At 48.5% G+C, this 19,770-nt stretch overlaps 1 protein-coding gene across 5 annotated transcripts in view; it reads left to right on the top strand.

Moving 5' to 3' along the window:
- The first annotated feature begins 2,320 nt into the window (after positions 1-2,320).
- TMLHE (trimethyllysine hydroxylase, epsilon) overlaps positions 2,321-19,770 on the top strand; it is a 38,963-nt gene continuing 21,513 nt past the window's right edge. Inside the window, exons 1-5 of one of the 5 annotated variants that reach the window (XM_053274354.1) lie at positions 2,355-2,693; positions 12,274-12,443; positions 12,975-13,142; positions 16,879-17,060; positions 18,878-19,054. In XM_053274354.1, coding sequence (XP_053130329.1) covers positions 13,141-13,142; positions 16,879-17,060; positions 18,878-19,054 — 361 coding nt within the window. In that variant the 5' untranslated portion in view covers positions 2,355-2,693; positions 12,274-12,443; positions 12,975-13,140. Of the gene's footprint in view, positions 2,694-9,928; positions 12,184-12,273; positions 12,444-12,974; positions 13,143-14,282; positions 14,301-16,878; positions 17,061-18,877; positions 19,055-19,770 lie in introns of those variants that run through there. The other 4 variants (XM_053274352.1, XM_053274351.1, XM_053274355.1 and 1 more) reach the window with 4 other exon arrangements.

The raw sequence follows: 19,770 nt of genomic DNA on the forward strand, positions 1-19,770 counted from the left end.
ATTAGCCAGCTTGCCAGTAGGCTTATGAGATCACCTGGCATTCCCTGTGTCCCCCCACTATCAACTTTGTAATGCCTGGACCAATATTAGCCAAATTGGGTACAATTGTAGAGACACATAAGGACACCTCAATGGGAAATGGTTTGTGATGATGTCATCCACCCCAATCAGTGCTCCCTCTAACAGGGATTTCCAGATGTTGTTGACTACAACTCCCAGAATCCCCAAGCAAAAGCCATTGCAGTTGGGGATTCTGGGGGATAGTAGTCGACAACATCTGGGAATCCCTGTTAGAGAGAACACTGACCCTAATTCAAGATGGCAGACAAGAGGTGCTAGTGGGCTAACCTGTGAACTGCCTAACCGATCGCAACCAAATTTGTGCACTTGTAGTGAGTGACACACGGAGACACCTTAACAGCATAGTTTGTGATGGTGTCATCCACCCCAATTCTAAATCCGTTAAAAAACAGACCAGATGCAGAGCAGGACAGGAAAAAGCAGACTCATTCTCATATTTATTATTTATTTTATTTATTTGATTTGATTTGTATACCACCCTTCCAAAATGGCTCAGGGCGGTTTACAATTAAAACAAACCACTAAAACAGTAAAGAGCTAAAACAAATTAAAATCAACATAACAATTAACAATTTAAAAACATTTTAAAACAACAATTAAACAATTACAATGATTAAAAACTCAAAAATTGGGTTTTTAATTTTAAAATAAACCAGATATTAAAACCCCCAAAATTTAGGAAGCTGAGAAAGCTTGGGTGAAAAGATGGGTTTTCAGGTGTTTTTTGAAAATTGCCAGAGATGGGGAGGATCGTATAGCTATCACAACTTTTCTCTTGACGTAAGAAAATAAGTTTGAGGAAGGGAATTTTTCTTTAGCAGAAAAATCACTGGGGAAAACAGAACCAGCAGCTTCTGAAAACAATTAAGACTAGGGTTTTAAACATTTTAAAAAGGTCCCTGTGACTGCAAATTCCAGTGCTGATACAAGCCATAGGCTGAGCCTGAGGCTGAAACAGTGGCTTTAAAAAGCATGTCAGTTGCTCCAAAAACTGGTTTATAAACACATTAATCCTTTAAGACTGCCAGGCTTGCAGTTTTAAAGGATTAATGTGTTTATAAGCCAGTGTTTACAGCCAGCTTTGGGTTTGGGTTTTTATTTGTATTTTAGATTGTTTTAAACATCATGTTAATGTTTTAATGGTTATCAGATTGTGAACTGCCCAGAGACGTCTTGTATGGGGCGTTAGAGAAATGTGGTATTTATTTATTTATTGGATTTCTATACCACCTAATATAGAACATAGGAAGCTGCCATATAGTGAATCAGACCATAGGTCCATCTAGCTCAGTTTTGTCTACTGAGAAGCCAGCGGGAGAGGAGAGCTGGTCTTGTGGTAGCAAGCATGACTTGTCCCCATAGCTAAGGAGGGTCTGCCCTGGTTGCATATGAATGGAGAAGCCGCTGCCAGTCTGTGAAGACAATACTGAGCTAGATAGACCTATGGTCTGACTCAGTATATGGCAGTTTCCTATGTTCTCCAATGTTGCAGGCAGGAGCCTCTCTCAGCCCTATCTTGGAGATGCTGCCAGGGAGGGAACTTGGAACTTTCTGCTCATGACCAGGGTGGCATCATCCCATGAGGAGAACCTCTCCAGTGCTCACACATCAATTCTCCCATTCAAATGCAACCAGGGCAGACCCTGCTTAGCTAAGGGGACAAATCATGCTTGCTACCACAAGACCAGCTCTCCTCTCCCTAATCTCTAGGCAGTGTACAGAATAAAACATAATATAACACATAAAACATTTAAGATTCATAAAACAGATAGAAATCACAATAGATAATTTAAAAAAAACACCATATTAGATAGATTCCTCCCCTGGAAGGTAGTTTTATAAATACACAAATCGTGCCCTTGAGCTTAGAACGGTTTATAAATCCTGCCCACCCTGGTCTCGGGCTGGCAGCAAAAAAGCAGCTTTCAAATAAAGAAACCCCGCACCCAGCTGCAGACAGAAGCCATGTGGCTCTACTGACTTGCAGGCAGGAGAAGACTCGCAGTTTTAAATGTTTAATAAAGAAGCAAAGAAACAAAAACATTCACATTCAAAGGACCCGCGTTAGAAACGGGGGGAAGTCTCTGAAACATTAAAGTCTCTGAGCACCAAAGTCTCCGTGCGACTTATTCAAACCTTCTAGCTTTGCACGTGCTATTTTGGAGCCGGAAGTGTCGTAATCGCTGCCGCCCGGCTCCTCCCTCACTCTATGGTGCCGGGGGGGGGGTCGTCTTCCTGGGGCTGCTCTGCTCTGCGCGCTCTATGGTTGGCTGGAAGTCCGCCGGCTGCCGCTGGTCGGTCTCCTCGGACTTTGGAAGGCAAGTCAGGACCGGTGGCGGGGCTGGAGGAATAAATAGGGGCAAATAGGCCCGGAGGGAGGGTTGAACTTGAAAGCACAGAGGGCTTCTTTGGGGCTTCGTGGCCAGGGGTGGCCTGCAGAACAGGGGGAGTGCGGGGCGAGAGAGCTTCTGAGCATGTGCAGAGGACATTTCCCAAGCCACGAGGGCCCTTCGACCACACGCCCCGCTGCAGCTGGGATTCAGAGAAAGGCTACCAGTGCTGTGAGCGCAGCTGTTGCAGCCTGTGGACTGCCTGGGCGGGTTTACTCGGAGGTAAGCCCCGCTGAATTCGGTGGGAGAGTGAGCAGCGAGGCCGGATTGCTGAGCCCTCGCTCCGCGCTCACGTAGAGGTGAAACCCCGGCCACGACCCGGCAGCCCATGGTTCTGGAAAGGGACATCAGAGACCCCCAGCTGCTCCCCACTGCTAAGAGAATGAGAGCTGGGTCTTGTGACAGCGAGCATTAATTTCCCCCTTTGCAAAGCAGGATCTGCCTTGGTTGGCATTTGGATGGGAGACTGCATGTGAGCAATGTAAGATGTTCCCCTTAGCTGCCCGTTCCCTAAGCTTGAATGCAGAAGGTCCTCCAGTTCGCTCCCTTGGCAGCGTCTCCCTTGAGCAGGGCTGGGAGAGATTCCTGCCTGGAACTTTGGAGAGCTGCTGCCCGTCAGTGCAGACAATACTGAGCTAAACAGACCGGGGTCTGACTCTGTATAAGGCAGCTTCCATCGCTCAATGGCAGAGCATCGGCTTGGCATGCAGAAGGCCCCACGTTCGCTCCCTGGCTGCATCTCCAGGCAGGGCTGGGAAAGACTCCTGCCTGCAGCCTTGGAGAGCCGCTGCCAGTCAGTGTGGACAATAATGAGTTAGGTGAACCAATGGTTTGACTCTGTAGAAAGCAGCTTCCTATCTCCCTTTTACTAAGCTAGCTGATGTACACTTGTTTTCTGTGGTCTCGAACCACAGCCAGGGATGAAGCTGTTTGGAAGGAATCCTGGAGATGCAAGTCAGGACTAGGAGAGCAGGGTATGTCCATCTTTGGGTGGTGGGTGCCGCCCTCCCCGCTGGGATATCTTGATGCCAGATACCTGATACTCATGGCATTGTCAGCTTAGTGACGTGACTTGTTGCTCGTTCCTTTGTGGTCCTGGAGATAGTGCTATTGCTCCGTGGTAGAGCGTCTGTTTTTTCATGCAGGAAGTCCAAGGTTCACTCCTTGGCAGCATCTCCAGGTAGGGCTGGGAAAGGCTCCTGAGCTGGAAATCACTGCCAGTCAGTGTAGGCAATACTGAGCTAAATAGACCAGTGGTCTGAATCTATATTTATCTTTATCCAGGTTGAGTATCCCTTATCCAAACTGCTTGGCACTAGAAGCGTTCTGGATTTCGGACTTTTCTGGATTTTGGAATATTTGCATACTGTAATGAGATATCTTGTAATGGGATCTTGTAATTATCTTGTAATTATCTCTATAATGAGATCCAAGTCTAGACACAAAAGGTTACTGTACACTATATTTTATTTTTTTAGGTTTTATTTAAAGTATAAAAACAAACATTGAATTTACAATAACTACAGGTAGCTGTAAATGTAATGAAAACTAATTGTGAGAAAATTTTCAACATAATAATGTTGCTGGTCATGTTAGCATTTGCATGGCATTTTAGGTGGAGATGAAATTCAGATGAAATTCAGACATGGCATTTTAGGTGGAGATGAAATTTTAGGTTTTAGGTGGAGATGAAATGCAGATTTCATGTGAAAATAATGTTTTGTACTTACTAAAAAAAAAAAAAAGCTGTGGCGGTTTCCGGATTTTGGAGCATTCTAGATTTCGGATGTCCGGATTAGGGATACTCAACCTGTATACATTTCTCCAAGGCATACCAATCGCTAATTCCATGTGTAGCAGTTTGTCGTGAGAGTTTGTGAGTGAGCTGCCAGTAGGGGGAGAGGAAAACTCTGGCAGGCGAGGTGGGAAACATGGTGGGGGGGGGGGAACGGTGGAGGTGGGCGGCAGTGTTCCCTCTAAGGTGTGCGCATGTGCGTGCACTCACATGTTTATTGATGTCTGCTCAGTCAGATCCCGCTCAGATCCCGCTCAGGTTAAATCAGGATGCATGTGGACTCACAGTGCCTTGATACTGCCACCCAGAACAAAACTCATTCCGAACACAGATTAAATAAAATTAGAGAGGACACAGGCAGGCGGGGAAGAAAACGGTGGCGGTAGGCAGGCGGAGAACTAGAGGCCCGGATGCTCTGCGCCCAGCCCAGCTAGTTTATTTTTATTTTATTTATTTATTAACATTTATATCCCGCTTTTTCCTCCGAGGAGCTCAGAGCGGTGCGCATGGTTATGTTTATCCTCACAACAACCCTGTGAGGTTGGTTAGGCCGAGAGATACGTGACTGGCCATAGGAAGGCAGCTTCCTATGTTCCTGTAGGGCCGGGGCGCACAACTCAAATGCCCCAGTGGGCCAGAACCAATCACGACTTGGCATGCAGGGGCTGAGGTCAGTTTTCCGTGCATTATGACATTAAAATTATTAACAACATCAATGAAAGCAACTGTTAGTTACTTATGGATTTTTCCCTCTGTCAAGGGACCCACAATTTTAACCAAGGAGTGCCCATAAAATAGGCCCCATCCCTGCTCAGTCAGTGGGGTGCATGCCAGCCCCAAATAAATACCAGGTATTCTTCTCTTCCTCAGTCACAGTTGCTTTTAAGCTTCGATTCTAGGCATGCAGTCTGAGAGCTCTTCATGGATCCTGCTGTTCATGGTTCCTACTGCAGGATACCAAAAAAAAAAAGCAAAAGAAAAGAAAAAGAAAAGCAAAAAAGAAAAAGTTCCTGCGGGCCAGGTCTGCCTTTGTTTGCCTCTGGGTGTTTTTGTTAGGAGATACTTATTATTAATATTTATATACAGCCTTATGCTGTGCAGGCCTGCTGTAGGGGGAGCAGGGAAAGATTTGTAGAGCTTTTTAAATTGCTTCTTGGCAGTGGAGTGGGAATGTTAGAGCCCAAGTCAGGCTCTTTAATCCAATTGGGGAGTGACGCAGGTAGCCGGGGAAACTTGACTGGGGCTCTAAGGTGTTTTGGTGCTGATGGTTGTGGCTTTCACAACTGGGCTTTTGGGGCAGGGGTTTAAATATCTTCTGCTTCCTGTCATTTGGAGAGGCACGTGCAAATCTTTTGGTCCTTAAAGTACATAAACAAAATGTGATTTGGGAATAGAAACAGCCTTGTCTCTCTCTGTGGGTGAGCTGCAAATCTTCTAGAAGTTTGCCTTTGGGTGTTTTCATTAGGAGATACTTATTATTAATATTTATATACAGTTTTTCAACAATGTTCCCACTGGAACATTTTCAGTAACCTGCTAACTAGAACATAAGAACAGCCCTGCTGGAGCAGCATTCCCTCTAGCAGGAAATTCAAGATGTTGACTACAACACCCAGCATCTCCAGCTATGATGGCCTTTGGCTGGGGATTCTGGGAGTTGTAGTCAGCAGCATCTGGGATTCCCTGTTAGGGGGAACACTGGGCCCAAGGCTCATCTAGTCCAGCATCCTGTTTCACACCGTGGCCCACCAGATGCCTCTGGGGCGCCCACAGGCAAGAGGTGAGGGCATGTCCTCTCTCCTGCTGTTTCTCCCCTGCAACTGGTATTGAGCGGGATCTTGCCTCTGAGGCTGGAGGTGGCCCATAGCCATTGATAGACCTGTCCTCCATGAGGACAGGTCTGGACAACTGAACCAAGAGGCACCTTTTAAAAAGTGATGATTCTCTTTATTTAGCAGGGGGAGAGCAACTGGCCCTATCCATCCCCAGCACAGCATCCCTCCAGTGGCTGTTGTTTGGGTTTATCTTTTTTCTTTTAAGATTGTGAGCCCTTTGGGGACAGGGAGCCTATCTATCTATCTATCTATCTATCTGTAAAATGCTTTGGCAACTTTTGTTGGAAAGCAGTATATAAATATTCATCGTATTTGTAATTTCCTATAGAAGGAAAGGGTTAATACAGATGTGCAAATCAAGGTGCACATCTCTGTGTTGTTTTGCCTTCCTCTTCTCCCTTCCCCATATCAAGCAGACAGCCTGCCCTTTTTCCCCATTAAGAACAAAACAAAACACCAGATGCGCATTCATTCAATTAAGTATACATTTGTCCTGTTTTAAGAAATTAGGAAGCAGAATTTGATTTTAAAACGATGGGAGGAAAACTCCTCTGGGAGAGGAGACAGTGCTGTGCCCGGCACATAGCAGGGAACTATATCATACTAGGGGTGCAGACAGAGGGAAAATGTGAGGAGAAAGTCCTCATCTAATTTTGGGGAGACAGGAGGGGCATTTGGAGGGAGACAGCTGAAGGTATGGTTGGTTATTATGTTTGGTGTGGAGGGAATTCAGTAAAATGATGCGGGGGACTCCTCAGATGCTTGAGGATGGAGTGGGATCCGGACACCTGTATGGTACCATGCAACCCTGTCTAGGAAGAGAACTTTAAAACCATGAAATACTGCACAGGAAAGGGGAGGTGGGTTAGTGACGGTACCGGTTTGCAGCCAGTCGGTGCTGTGCCTGGCACTTCATGGGTAACCGAGATGCAACCATGTCTTAAGGAGAGAGTTCATGAGTCTGGGTGCTACGATAGAAAAGACCCTCCAGTAACAATCTGCCTGACCTTGGCGGGTGGGGTAAGTGGGAAAGGCCTCTGGAGATTATCTCACTTGGGAGGCAGGATGGACTCTTTGCGAGGAAACACAGTTTGAAGTTAAAAGTGGAGGGTTTCAGATTTGTAATGTCCAGCTATATCGTCCTGCTGTGCCCAATTTATTCTTTTCTCTGGAGTTCCTTGGTTTCAGATGTGAACATTATGTAATCTCTCAAAGGCTTTCCGGAGCTGGGGATACCATGTGACGGTTGAAGGTTCAGTAATGAGGTTCTGTAGGTCGAGCACAAGGGCTCTTGGGAAGGTTTTTTTAGGAGGGCAGATCTAGGAAACCCAGTGCCTTCTGCACCCCAGAGGCTGATATGAAGGCCTAGAGCCATCTAGCTAGTGGAAGGAATTGCTCACTTCAGTGACTACAGATTCACAAGACCCTTTATAAAATCCTATGCTGAGTTGTCGAAGGGTGTTTTGGCTTCTTTTTCACGAAGCTCAGAAGGGTAAGAGCTGGTCTTGTGGTAGCAAGCATGACTTGTCTCCTTTGCCAAGCAGGGTCCGCCCTGGTTTGCATTTGAATGGGAGACTACATGTGTGAGCACTGTCAGATATTCCCCTTAGGGGATGGGGCCGCTCTGGGAAGAACATCTGCTTGCTTGCAGAAGGTCCTAGGTTCATTCCCTGGCAGCATCTCCAGGTAGGGCTGGGAGAGACCCCTGCCTGAAACCATAGAGAGCTGCTGTCAGTCTGTGTAGACAGTCCTGAGCTAATTGGAGAGGAGAGCTGGTCTTGAGGTAGCAAACATGACTTGTCCCTTAGCTAAGCAGGGTCCACCCTGGTTGCATATGAATGTGAGACTAGAAGTGTGAGCACTGTAAGATATTCCCCTCAGGGGATGGAGCCGCTCTGGGAAGAGCATCTAAGTTCCAAGTTCCCTCCCTGGCAGCATCTCCAAGAGAGGGCTGAGAGAGATTCCTGCCTGCAACCTTGGAGAAGCCGCTGCCACTCTGTGAAGACAATATTGAGCTAGATAGACCAATGGTCTGACTCAGTATATGGCTGCTTCCTATGTTCCTAAAGGAACCAAGGGTCTGACACTGTATAAGGTGGCTTCCTATGATCATAGGACCCAGTAGGTTTTTAATTTCTATATTTAGTTTGGAACAAAAATCTGCATGTTGGAATCAGTGTTCCCTCTAAGAGGGATTCCCGGATGTTGTTGACTACAACTCCCAGAATCCCCAGCTGCAATGAGTGGGGATTCTGGGAGTTGTAGTCAACAACAACTGGGAGTCCCTGATAGGGGGAACACTGGTTGGAATCTGAGCAAACCGACGCTTGGAATTTGGTGCCCATCCTCTTTCCCTTTCCCAGGAAAAAACAAAACAGTGTGGAGAGTTGCCTAGTTTGGGACTCTGGTTTGGGGTGGTATAAAAATGTATAAAATAAAATAAAAAGTTAAGGGACAGTTCAATGCAGAAGAAAGCCAGCTCAGGTTTCTGGCAAGGAGGTGACTGAACGTCCCTCAACGTTTGAAGTCGTCCTGTGGCTGTCATCGCTGGTTGAGGGACGTGTGACGTTGGGCATGGACAAAGATGCTTATGGGTCTGGCATCTCTGTGACTTGAGCCCCTGAAGGGCCTGGAAACGGGATCTGAAGCCCAGCCAAGCATTAAATGGCCATCTGCAGAATCGTGAGTCAGCCCAGCCTTGCCGATCCTAATCTGTGCTCTTGGTGCGCAGCAAACAAGGAGGCACCTACGCAGCATAAACCTGCCTTTCAGCATGTTGGCCAAGCATGTGGCTTGGCTTGGCTTGCTGGAGCTGGCCAATTAATTAATTAATTAATTAATTACATTTGTGGACCGCCCCATCCAAAGGCTCTGGGCGGTCAACAGGCATAAAAACAAACACAATTTAAAACACACTGCTTAAAACAATTAAAAACCAATTTAAAAACAATGGGAAGCCATTTAAAATACTTTAAAGCAATTTTAAAAACCTTGGAAGGTTGACCCTTTTCATGTAGCTTTAGACTTCCTTCACTAATCCTTATGTTTGAGGCGCCAGAGCAAATAGTAGGGCCACAACTCCCCCCCCCAGCGTAGTGGAGAGTGGCAGTCCCCTGCTCAGAGGTCATTTGTGCCACTAACTTACTTGGGAGTCGGTCCCACTGGACAAGGTTTTCAGACGTGGATCCCCATCCCTCTTTATTTAGTAGCAGGAGAGCAACTGGCCCTCTCCTCATTGACTCAATGGTGGCAGCTGTGAAAAAGGCCAATTCCATGCTAGGGATCATTAGGAAGGGGATTGAAAATAAAACTGCTGATGTTATAACGCCCTTGTACAAAACGATGGTGCGGCCACACTGGGAGTCCTGCATACAGTTCTGGTCACCATAGTTTAAGAAGGTCATTGTAGACCCGGAAAAGGTGCAGAAGAGGGCAACCAAGATGATCACGGGCCTGGAGCACTTTCCTTATGAGGCAAGGCTCCAGCTTCTGGGGCTTTTTAGCTTGGCAAAGAGGTGACTATGGGGAGATGTGATAGAGATGTATAAAAATTATGCATGGAGTAGGAACATAGGAAGCTGCCATATACTGAGCCAGACCATTAGTCTATCTAGCTCAGTATTGTCTACACAGACTGGCAGCGGCTTCTCCAAGGGTGCAGGCAGGATTCTCTCTCAGCCCTATCTTGGAGAAGCCAGGGAGGGAACTTGGAACCTTCTGCTCTTCCCAGAGCGGCTCCATCCCCTGAGGGGAATATCTTGCAGTGCTCACACATCAAGTCTCCCATTCAGATGCAACCAGGACAGACCCTGCTTAGTTAAGGGGACAAGTCATGCTTGCTACCACAAGACCAGCTCTCCTCTGCAGAGAGTGGACAGAGAGAGAATTTTCTCCCTCTCTCACAACACTAAAACCAGGGGTCATCCCATGAAACTGAAGGCTGGGAAATCTAGGACCGACAATAGGAAGCACTTTTTCACACAGGGAGAATTAATCTATGGAATTCTCTTCCACAGGATGTGATGGCCACTAGCTTGGGTGGCTTTAAAAGGGGCTCAGACGAATTCATGGAGGACAGGACTATCTACTAATCTGAGGGCTATAGGTCACCTCCAGCCTCTGAGTACCAGTTGCAGGGGAGCAACAGCAGGAGAGAGGGCATGCCCTAAACTCCTGCCAGTGGGCTTCCAGCAGCATCTGGCGGGCCACTGTGTGAAACAGGATGCTGGACTAGATGGGTCTCCTTGGGCCTGATCCAGCAAGGCTCTTCTTATGTCCTCATCCCCAGCACAGCATCCCTCCAGTGGCTGTTGCTGGCATCTGTCTTCTGTTTCTTATTTAGATGGTGAGCCCTTTAGGGACAGGGAGCCATCTTTATTTATTTATATCCATGTAAACCACTCTGGGGACTATGGTTGAAAAGCGGAATATAACTCTCTGTCGTACTTGTGTGCCCAGCCGTTTTTGGCCATTATGCCTGGGGGTGATGGTAGGAGCTGTAGTCCATCAACGTCTGGGGGTCTGAGTTTGAGAACCTGTGAGGTATGGGATTGGGCTGTAGGTGGCGCTAGATAGCTAAGCCGCTCTCTCTTGGCCTCTGCATGGGGAGAAGGCTACAGAGACCAGACTTTGCTGGTCTCGTAGCCACTGGTCAGGAACTGGCTGGAAGGAAAGCAGCTTATGGGGGGAGAGGGGCATAGCCAGAAGGTGAAGCAGTGGTTGTAGTAAGGGTCTTATCACCTATTCCTTTCCCCCTTCAGCTATCCCCCTTCTCATACTGGTTTTTTGCAGAGGAGAAGGAGCAGCTGGGGTGTCTGTGCGTGTGGTCCTAAATAACACTATCTCTCTAATGCTTATTTTATTTTTATCCTACTCTTTGAGGAACATAGGAAGCTGTCTTTTACTGAGTCAGACCATTGGTCCATCCAGCTCAGTATTGTCTGCTCTGACTGGCAGCAGCTCTCAAAGGTGTCGGGCAAGAGTGTTTCCCACGCTTTCCATGCAGATTACAGGGAGTGACCCTGGGGCCGTCTGCAGGCAGATGCTCTACCACTGAGCTATGGCCCCATCCCATGAGAGGGATATCTTACAGTGCTCATAGGTAGTTACCCATCCAAATGCAAACAAAGGTGATCCCTGCTTAGCAAAGGAAACCTATTTATGCTTGCTGCCACCTTAAAGCAAATGCATTAAGACAATGCCACGTAACCTGCATGCAGCGGGGAAATGACTTGACTAGCAAGCCAGAGGTTGCCGGTTCGAATCCCCGCTGGAAACACCTATATTGGGCAGCAGCGATATACAAAGATGCTGAAAGGCATCATCTCATACTGAGATGGCAATGGTAAACCCCTCCTGTATTCCGCCAGAGACAACCACAGGGCTCTGTGGTCTCCAGAACAGTGGACACCGACTTGACAGCACACCTTTACTACTTTAGAGTGCTGGACTAGGACCGGGGAGACCTGAGTTCAAATCCCCATTCAGCCATGAAACTAGCTGGGTGACTCTGGGCCAGTCACTTCTCTCTCAGCCTAACCTACTTCACAGGGTTGTTCTGAGGAGAAACTCAAGTATGTAGTATGAAACTTTCAAGTATGAAACTCTGGGCTCCTTGGAGGAAGAGCGGGATATAAATGTAAAAAATAATAATAAATAAATAAAAGACTAGCTCTTCTCCACACATGCCCCCCCCCACTCACCGTGCTATTTTAATCCTTACAACCCCCCTGCAAGGTAGATTAGACCGAGCGGTAGCAGTTGGCACCAGATTTCCCAGCAAACCTCACAGCTGAGTTCAGACTATGCCTGCAAAATGCTCCCAGGCCTTGGAATGCACTCTGTAAATGTCAAGCATTCTTCCAGGGATCAAATTCTTTCTCAGATTTATTTTTTCAAAGCCGCCAGGGTCTCTGGGTGACAGTTTCCTCTCCGGAGATGAAGCCAATACAGTTTTTCTCAAGCTGGTTAGGGGACGTTGAGCCGATTCCCTTCTCTTGTGAATGTCCCTCGACCGATGACAGAAATATGCCGCCTTGACCTACGCCCTGTCTCCGAGAGCAGATAAACCCGTTGTCGAAAAGTATGTGTTTCCCTCTGGTGGCTCCATCGTGATCCAGCAATGTGGCTCTCGGCGGCAACTCCACTGTCTTTCGACTCTGTCCCCTTTCAGGAGAACTTCTGCCCCACGGATGCTGAGTGAGTGTGTTGTGTCTCCACCAGGGGGACGGCCAGTTCCTTCTCGCAAAGCCTGTCCCTATGCACTCCCGGTCATTCAGCTGCTTGCGCTTCGTGGGACGGGCGTGCAGACCTCGACTTCTTGCTCTTACCTGGACCTTGGAGGTAACTTTGCTTCCCGACAATATTTGCTCGGTCTCCCCATGAAACCGAGCACTAAGGAAAGTTGGGAATAATAGCCGACCAAGCTGGGAAAGCTTGACTGTTGGGCTGCAAGTTCCCCACCAGTTTTCAGGCTTAAAAACAGAAATCCCAGATCCAATGCGGATTTTCCTTTTCAGCACCCCAGTTGATTGAAGGTTTAAAGGGGTGTGTGTGTGCATAGTCTGCGTGCAATTCGAGAGCACATGGCCCTCCAGCACGCAGAATCACCCTACCTGATTAGATCAGAGGCTGCACATCTTTGTGCCGTGAAACACATTCAGTCTGTCTCTGGCTGCTCCTGATACTAGAACAGGGAGGAAGATAGAGGCTGTGTGCGGGGAAGGAGATAATCTTTGTGGCCAGCTCTCGGAAATGTAGGATTCTCCCCTGGCAGGCTTGTCTGAACGAGCATGGGTTTGTAACCGCTTTCTGCTAAGTTTATGCCTACAGTCTCACGCTGGAAGATTCTGGGAATTGTTGTTCTGCTTACAGGTTCTCGGAAAAACCTCACCGATTGAGATGAACACCTGTTCTCTTTGCCTGTTGCATTTTTCCTTCTGTGTTGGCTTTTGAGGACTCTTAACGTCACGAAAGGAGTTCCGATTCTGCACCACGGAATGCTGGATGTTTGCTGGTTGCTTTATTTCTTCCTGTTTACATGTGAGATTGTTTGTTTGAGTTTTAACTGGCGAGTATCTTTTCCATAAGTTAAATCTGCGGTGTGAATTAGGTTCCTCTTCGTTGCAAACGGTCTGGAAAGCAAATGCATTAAGGCGATGCCACATAACCCTTGCAGAGTGGGGAAGAAGATGAGCGGAGATCTGGAAGGTTCAGATCTCGTCTTGGCCATGAACTCACTGAGAGGCTTTAATTAAACAAGCCTCTCAGATATGGAAACCGTATTGCTGGCCTCCCCTACAGGGCTGCCAGGAGGATAGCGAAGATAGTCTATGTGAAGCAACTGGAAAGTGCAGAATGCTATAATTTTTTTATTTGTTGGTTGGTTTGTTGGTTTGTTTATTTATTTAGCAAATTTATTGACCGCCTGACTTCCTTTGACTCGAGGCAGTTTACATAAATTAAAACGACGGAGAGGAGAGCTGGTCTTGTGGTAGCAAGCATGACTTGTCCCCATAGCTAAGCAGGGTCTGCCCTGGTTGCATATGAATGGGAGACTAGAAGTGTGAGCACTGTAAGATATTCCCCTTAAGGGATGGAGCCGCTCTGGGAAGAGCATCTGGGCTCCAAGTTCCCTCCCTGGCAGCAGCTCCAAGATAGGGCTGAGAGAAATTCCTGCCTGCAGCCTTGGAGAAGCCGCTGCCAGTCTGTGAAGACAGTACTGAGCAGGATGGACCAATGGTCTGACGCAGTATATGGCAGCTTCCTATGTTCCTATGACAAAGACAAGAGAAGAAGGGAGGAAAGGGGGGGAGAAAGAAAAGGGGGAAAGAAAAAGATCCCCCCCCACACACACGTTAAAAACTAAACACCTAGCAAAATAAATAGGTTTTTAGGAGCTTCTTTAAGGACTTAAGGGAGGTGGCATTCCGAATCTCAGGAGGCAGGGTGTTCCATAAGGAGGGGGCTACAACAGAGAAGACCCTCCTACGAGCCCGGGCAGCATGTACCTCCCCTGGGCCTGGAACTCTGAGAAGGCCCACCTGAGACGACCTCACAGGGTGGGTCAAAGTTGGACGGGAGAGGCGGTCCTGAAGGTCCACAGGCACCAGACACTGAAGGGGTCCCTATAGGTGATAGCCAGCACCTTGAATTGGACCCGGAAGCGAACTGGCAGCCAATGCAGCGACCTCAGCAAAGGTGAAACATGGTCAATTTTTTCTGCTGCCCCTAAGCAGCAGCGGCATTTGGGGCAGCTGACACCTCCAGGTCATCTATATGAATGCTTTTTTTTCCTTATTAAAGAGCCAATAAGTGCAAAATTAGACAAAATGGCTTTTCCCCTAATCGGACAAACTTCAGTTGGCATAGGGAGTATGCAGACTTTGGAACTTCACAGGACTCTTTGGCAGTCACCCAATTATGGTTGGGTATTGTAAAGTGCTGTGGATTGCACAGTTGGCCAATTTTTTTTTTTAACCATCGTTCTGAGAGGAGGAAGGGGCCAGATGGAGTGTGTGAGTCTCTGTCCACTTCACTGGTCATTCTCTTCTCCCCTCGGTCCTTACTCCCTGCCGGAGTCTGCCCACCCCCACCCCACGGTGAGAAACTATGCCTTAAACGACTTATCCTTGCATCACGGCCATGCTTACTCTGTCCCTGGGTGAGCAGATAAGGCCCGTTGTGCAGCTTTGTGAATTTCTGCCTTGGAGATTAGGATGACCTCCTGCCGCCCCTGACGTGGGGCATGCATGCTGTTTGGCTAAGCTGCCTCCTGGCCTTGAGAAATCCCTGCTGGGGCCGTGGGGGGGTGGGGGGGAGGTTTGACTAACAAGGAGGGATTCCGAATCGGATTCCGAATCAGAGAACCGGAACGACACTTCCAGCCAAGTCATCTGTTTTGGCTGGGGCTAGTTTGCAGTTTGTGTTATTCCTGGAGGTGAGAATCTTAGCAGGCAGTGGCAGGATTCCACCACCTCCAAAGGACTGCCGCTCAGGTAGTATGCACCAGTGGTCATGGCCCAGAGCAGCAAGACAGGAGAATAGCAAGCTGCTTTCTACCGAGTCCGCCCAATCTGCAAACAACTGCTCTGAGCTCCAGCCCCGTCTTCTAAAGCCTTTTGAGTGGTGTATGTAAGAAGCTGCCTTTATCCTGAGTCAGACCGTTGGTCCATTTAGCTGAGTATCGGCTGGCAGCGGCTCTCCGAGGATTCAGGCAGAAGTCTCTCCCAGCCCTACTTGGTGATGCTGCCAGGGAGTAAAATTGCGATCTTTTGCCTGCAGAGCCAATGCTCTGCCACTTAGCTGTGGCCCCATACCACTACAAAATGGCACAGGCATGGGGCAGGAGAAGGGAGTCCATCATTCCGCACCAGTAACGTTACAGTCACTAGCCAATAGGAAGCTGCCTTTATTTATTAGATTTCTATACCGCCCTTCCTCAAATGGCTCAGGGCGGTTTGCACAGAGAATAATAAATAAATAAGATGGATCCTGAGTCAGACCCTTGGTCCAGCTAGCTCAGTACTGTTGACACTGGCCAGCAGTCACTTTCCAAGGTTTCAGGCCAGAGTCTTTCCCAGCCCTACCTGGAGATGCTGCCAGGGATTCAACCTGGGGCGTTCTGCATGCAAGCAGATGCTCTTCCACTGAGCTCTGGCCCCATCCTCTGAGGGGGAATATCACTGTGCTCATATCTGGTCCCCCATCCAAATGCAAACCAAGGCAGACCCTGCTTAGCAAAGGGGACAGTTCGTGCTCGCTACCGCAAGGCCAGCTCTCCTCCCCGAGATCTTGATTTCAATCTTGTTTAACAGCTCCCAGGACGTGATTAATGATCCACACCCGCAGCCTGGCCTTGACTTTCTCTCTTGCCTGTAAACCGCTCCAATATTCTTAAGTTCTTTTCGGAGGGATGCAGATAAAGATGGACTGGGTGCAGCCACTTGGCATTCCAGTGTGCAATTTAGAATTTATTACCGGTTTATCCTCCAAGGAGCTACGGCAGCCTTCCCCCCGCCCCACTTTTCTCACAACAGCCCTGTAGGGTAGGCTAGGCAGTGATCAGCCCAAGGTCACCTTGGTCAAAGTCCAATATGCCACTTTGGCGTTCTCAAGGCACGGCAGCCCACAGCGCATGGCCTGACACCTCCCCAGCACAGGGACCGAGACTAGACTATTCAGAGGTAGACTATTGAATAAGGGAGCCTCCCCATTTCTGACAGTTTTTTAAAAGGCTGTCAAGACACATGTATCCATTCAGGCTTTTAATTAGAATCTGTGGGGTTAGGTTCCCGAGCATACCAAAATCACACCCCAAATTGCAAAAAAGGTGGAGAGGGAGCAAAAATAAGAGAAGTACAGGACAGTGTCTTGCTTTTCAACAGTGCCCCCTCCCCCAAAAAACTGCCTGATTTTCACCCAATTTTTGTTGTTGTTGTTGCAGTTGCAGAAAGAGGCACAAAATGGCTCCATACTGCCTCCAAGTTGCAAATGCCACCAGAAGTCATTTCTGGGCGCACAGAGACGTGAATCAGCAAAAATAGCCTATTTTTGCCCCTGAGATCATAGAAACCGGGTCCCTATGACCTGACTGTGAATTACGGAGACCGCAGTAGGAGAACCTGTGAGAAGAAACGAGGGTCTCCCGTATAGCAGTTGGGATCTGCCATGTGATGGCATTTCAAACAGTGCCACTCAAGTTTTTTAAAAATATATATAAATGCATAAATGTCCACTAAATCTCCCCCACCACCCCATTTCTATCTCCCTTCCGCAGGATGTGGGGCCTTCAGCTGTTGCGTCTGTTCTCCAACTCTCGCTGCCTACTGAAGACAGGCCTCAAGTGCCGGGCATCATGGCGGTTTAACGTCAGACTGACGCGTCCAGGTTCAGCCTGCTGGCATCACACAGCCCCAGAATCTCTCAGCTGTGCCTGGCAATTACACGATGATCACTTGGGTAAGGAGTCGGTAGCAGGGAGTTCCAAAGGCCCGGGGAAGTTAGGGTTAGGCGCTCCCAGCCAGCCAGCGGGGCTCGCAGCCAGCCTTCCTTGGGGAAACCAGGTCTTGTCTGGCTCCAGGTTTTCTGTGCAGTCCTCTCTATTCAGCAGGCCTAAATACAGGTTGGCAGTCAAATTCTTGAACATTTAATATAGGAAGCTGCCTTCTTTTGAGTCAGACCATTGGTCCATCTAGCTCAGTATTGTCTACACCAGGGGTTCCCAACCTGTGGGGAGTGATGGACCATTCCCCACAGGTTGTCGCTGGGAATGATGGGAGTTGTAGTTCAGCAACATCTGGAGGAACCTAGATTGGGAAACTCTACATTGGCTGGCAGTGGCTCTCCCAGGTTTCAGATAGGGATGTGTCCGAATCATTTCATTGCCTCTTTGAAGAGGCGCCAAAACGATTCGACTCCCTGCAGCCAAAGCGATTCGGCGCGGGGTGCCTTTAAAAGGAAGCAGACAGGTCCTACCTGCCCCTCCGGCGACAGCAGCCTATGCTGCTGGTTCTGGTTTCAGGTAGGACCTGCCTGCCTCCTTTTAAAGGCACCTCCTCCCCACCTCCTGGGATCTCAACAAAGTATTTTGTGCACATCCCTAGTTTCAGAGAGGGGTCTTTCCCAGCCCTTCCTAGAAATGCTGCCGGGTACTGAACCTGGAACCTCCTCTATTGGAGGAGAGCTGGCCATGTGGTAGCAAGCATGACGTCCCCTTTGCTGAACAGGCTCTGCCCTTTGCATTTGCATTTGAATGGGAGACTACATGTGTGAGCACAGTAAGATATTCCCCTGAGGGGATGGTGCCACTCTGGGAAGTGCATCTAGGTTCCAAGTTCCCTCCCTGGAGGCATCTCCAAGATTTGGCTGAGAAAGACTCCTGCCTGCAACCTTGGAGAAGCCGCTGCCAGTCTGTGTAGACAGTACTGAGCTAGATGGACCAATGGTTTGACTCAGTATATGGCAGCTGCCTATGTTCCTATGAGAGCCAACATTCCCTAACCCTTTCCTACACCGACTGGCTCAGGTTCAAGTAGGATTATCTCCTAGCCCTGCCTGGTAATGTTCCCAGGGATTGGATTCTGTTCACCACATCTAAAAAAGGACATTGTAGAACTGGAAAAGGTGCAGAAGAGGGCAACCAAGATGATCAGGGGCCTAGAGCAGCTTCCTTATGAGAGGCAAGGCTACAGCACCTGGGGCTATTTAGTTTAGAAAAAAGACGACTGCGGGGAGACATGATAGGGGTCTATAAAATCATGCACGGCGTAGAGAAAGTGGATAGAGAGACATTTTCCTGCCTCTCGCATAACACTAGAACCAGGGGTCATCCCATGAAATTGATTGCCAGGAAATCTAGGACCAGCAAACGGAAGTACTTTTTCACATAACGCATCATCAACTTGTGGAATTCTCTGCCACAAGATTTGATGACAGCCAGCAACCTAGATGGGTTTGAATCACTTCACGGAGGAGAGGTCTATCAACAGCTACTAGTTGGAGGGCCACAGGCCACCTCCAGCCTCAGAGGCAGGATGCCTCTGAGTACCTGTTGCAGGGGAGTAACAGCAGGAGAGAGGGCAGGCCCTCAACTCCTGCCTGTAGGCTCCCAGTGGCATCTGGTGGGCCACTATGTGAAACAGGATGCTGGACTAAATGGGCCTTGGGCCTGATCCAGCAGGGCTGGTCTTACGTTCTTAACATGCAAAGCTGTAGCTCTCCTACTGAACTACAGCCCCATCCGGCTCGATTGACCTGGCGGTGTGTTGCTTCCCCAGAACTGAAGTACAGGGACACCCTCATGCGCTTTGACTACGTCTGGCTCCGTGATCACTGCCGCTCCGCCTCCTGCTACAACACCAAGACCAACCAGCGCAGCCTGGATACGGCCAGCGTGGACCTGCGCATCAGCCCAAAGGGTGTCCGGGTGGACGAGACCACGCTCTTCCTAACATGTGAGTCTGTGGAGCATCCTCTTCTGGGAAAGCAGGGAGGCGGCAGAGAAAGTGGTGGCTTTCTGGGTTATTTCCACCTGCTTTGGGAAGATCTGTGGGTTAAGTTCAGATGAGCATTAGACTAGCGCAGTGTTGTTTCGGAAGCACAAGGACCCCACGCAGAAGAAGGGCGTCTGCTCCAGATTTATTCTGGCGCTGGCAGAAGAAATCGACAGGTTACGGAATGCACTGGGGAACCCGGTAGATAAGGTCTTATGCCAGCAGTTGCATAACATCACAGGTTCCTGGAGTGGGTCCAAGCCAGGTTCTTAAGAGCATTATATCTGACCCCCAACGGTATCTCTGATGCCTCTCTGAGGTTGGAATCAGGTGTTACCTCAATGGAAGCCGGAGCTTGGTATCTAATACTAATGAACTGGGCAAGAATCAACTTACTGCCCTCTGGTCTCCTCCCCTTGTTATTGGATAGGCACTGCTCAAGCTGGTGGGAGAAATGTGTCAGGAAACTCCGTACCTGTGGTCTTTCACCTGAGGCAGTCCTCTCTGTGGGTTTGGTCAGGGCCAAAGAAATATTAAACAAAGGATCTGGGATGTTGGGTTTTCGAAAGACCCTTTCAAGGACCTCTAGGTCATTCCACCTGCTCAGTGGTGGGATGAGAACCCGCCCAACGGATTATGTATTCCTCCTTATTTTCCCTAAAAATAGATGGGCCTTT

This window comes from Hemicordylus capensis, chromosome 11, assembly GCF_027244095.1.
Source record: "Hemicordylus capensis ecotype Gifberg chromosome 11, rHemCap1.1.pri, whole genome shotgun sequence".
In the NCBI taxonomy this organism is placed as follows: Eukaryota; Metazoa; Chordata; class Lepidosauria; order Squamata; family Cordylidae; genus Hemicordylus; species Hemicordylus capensis.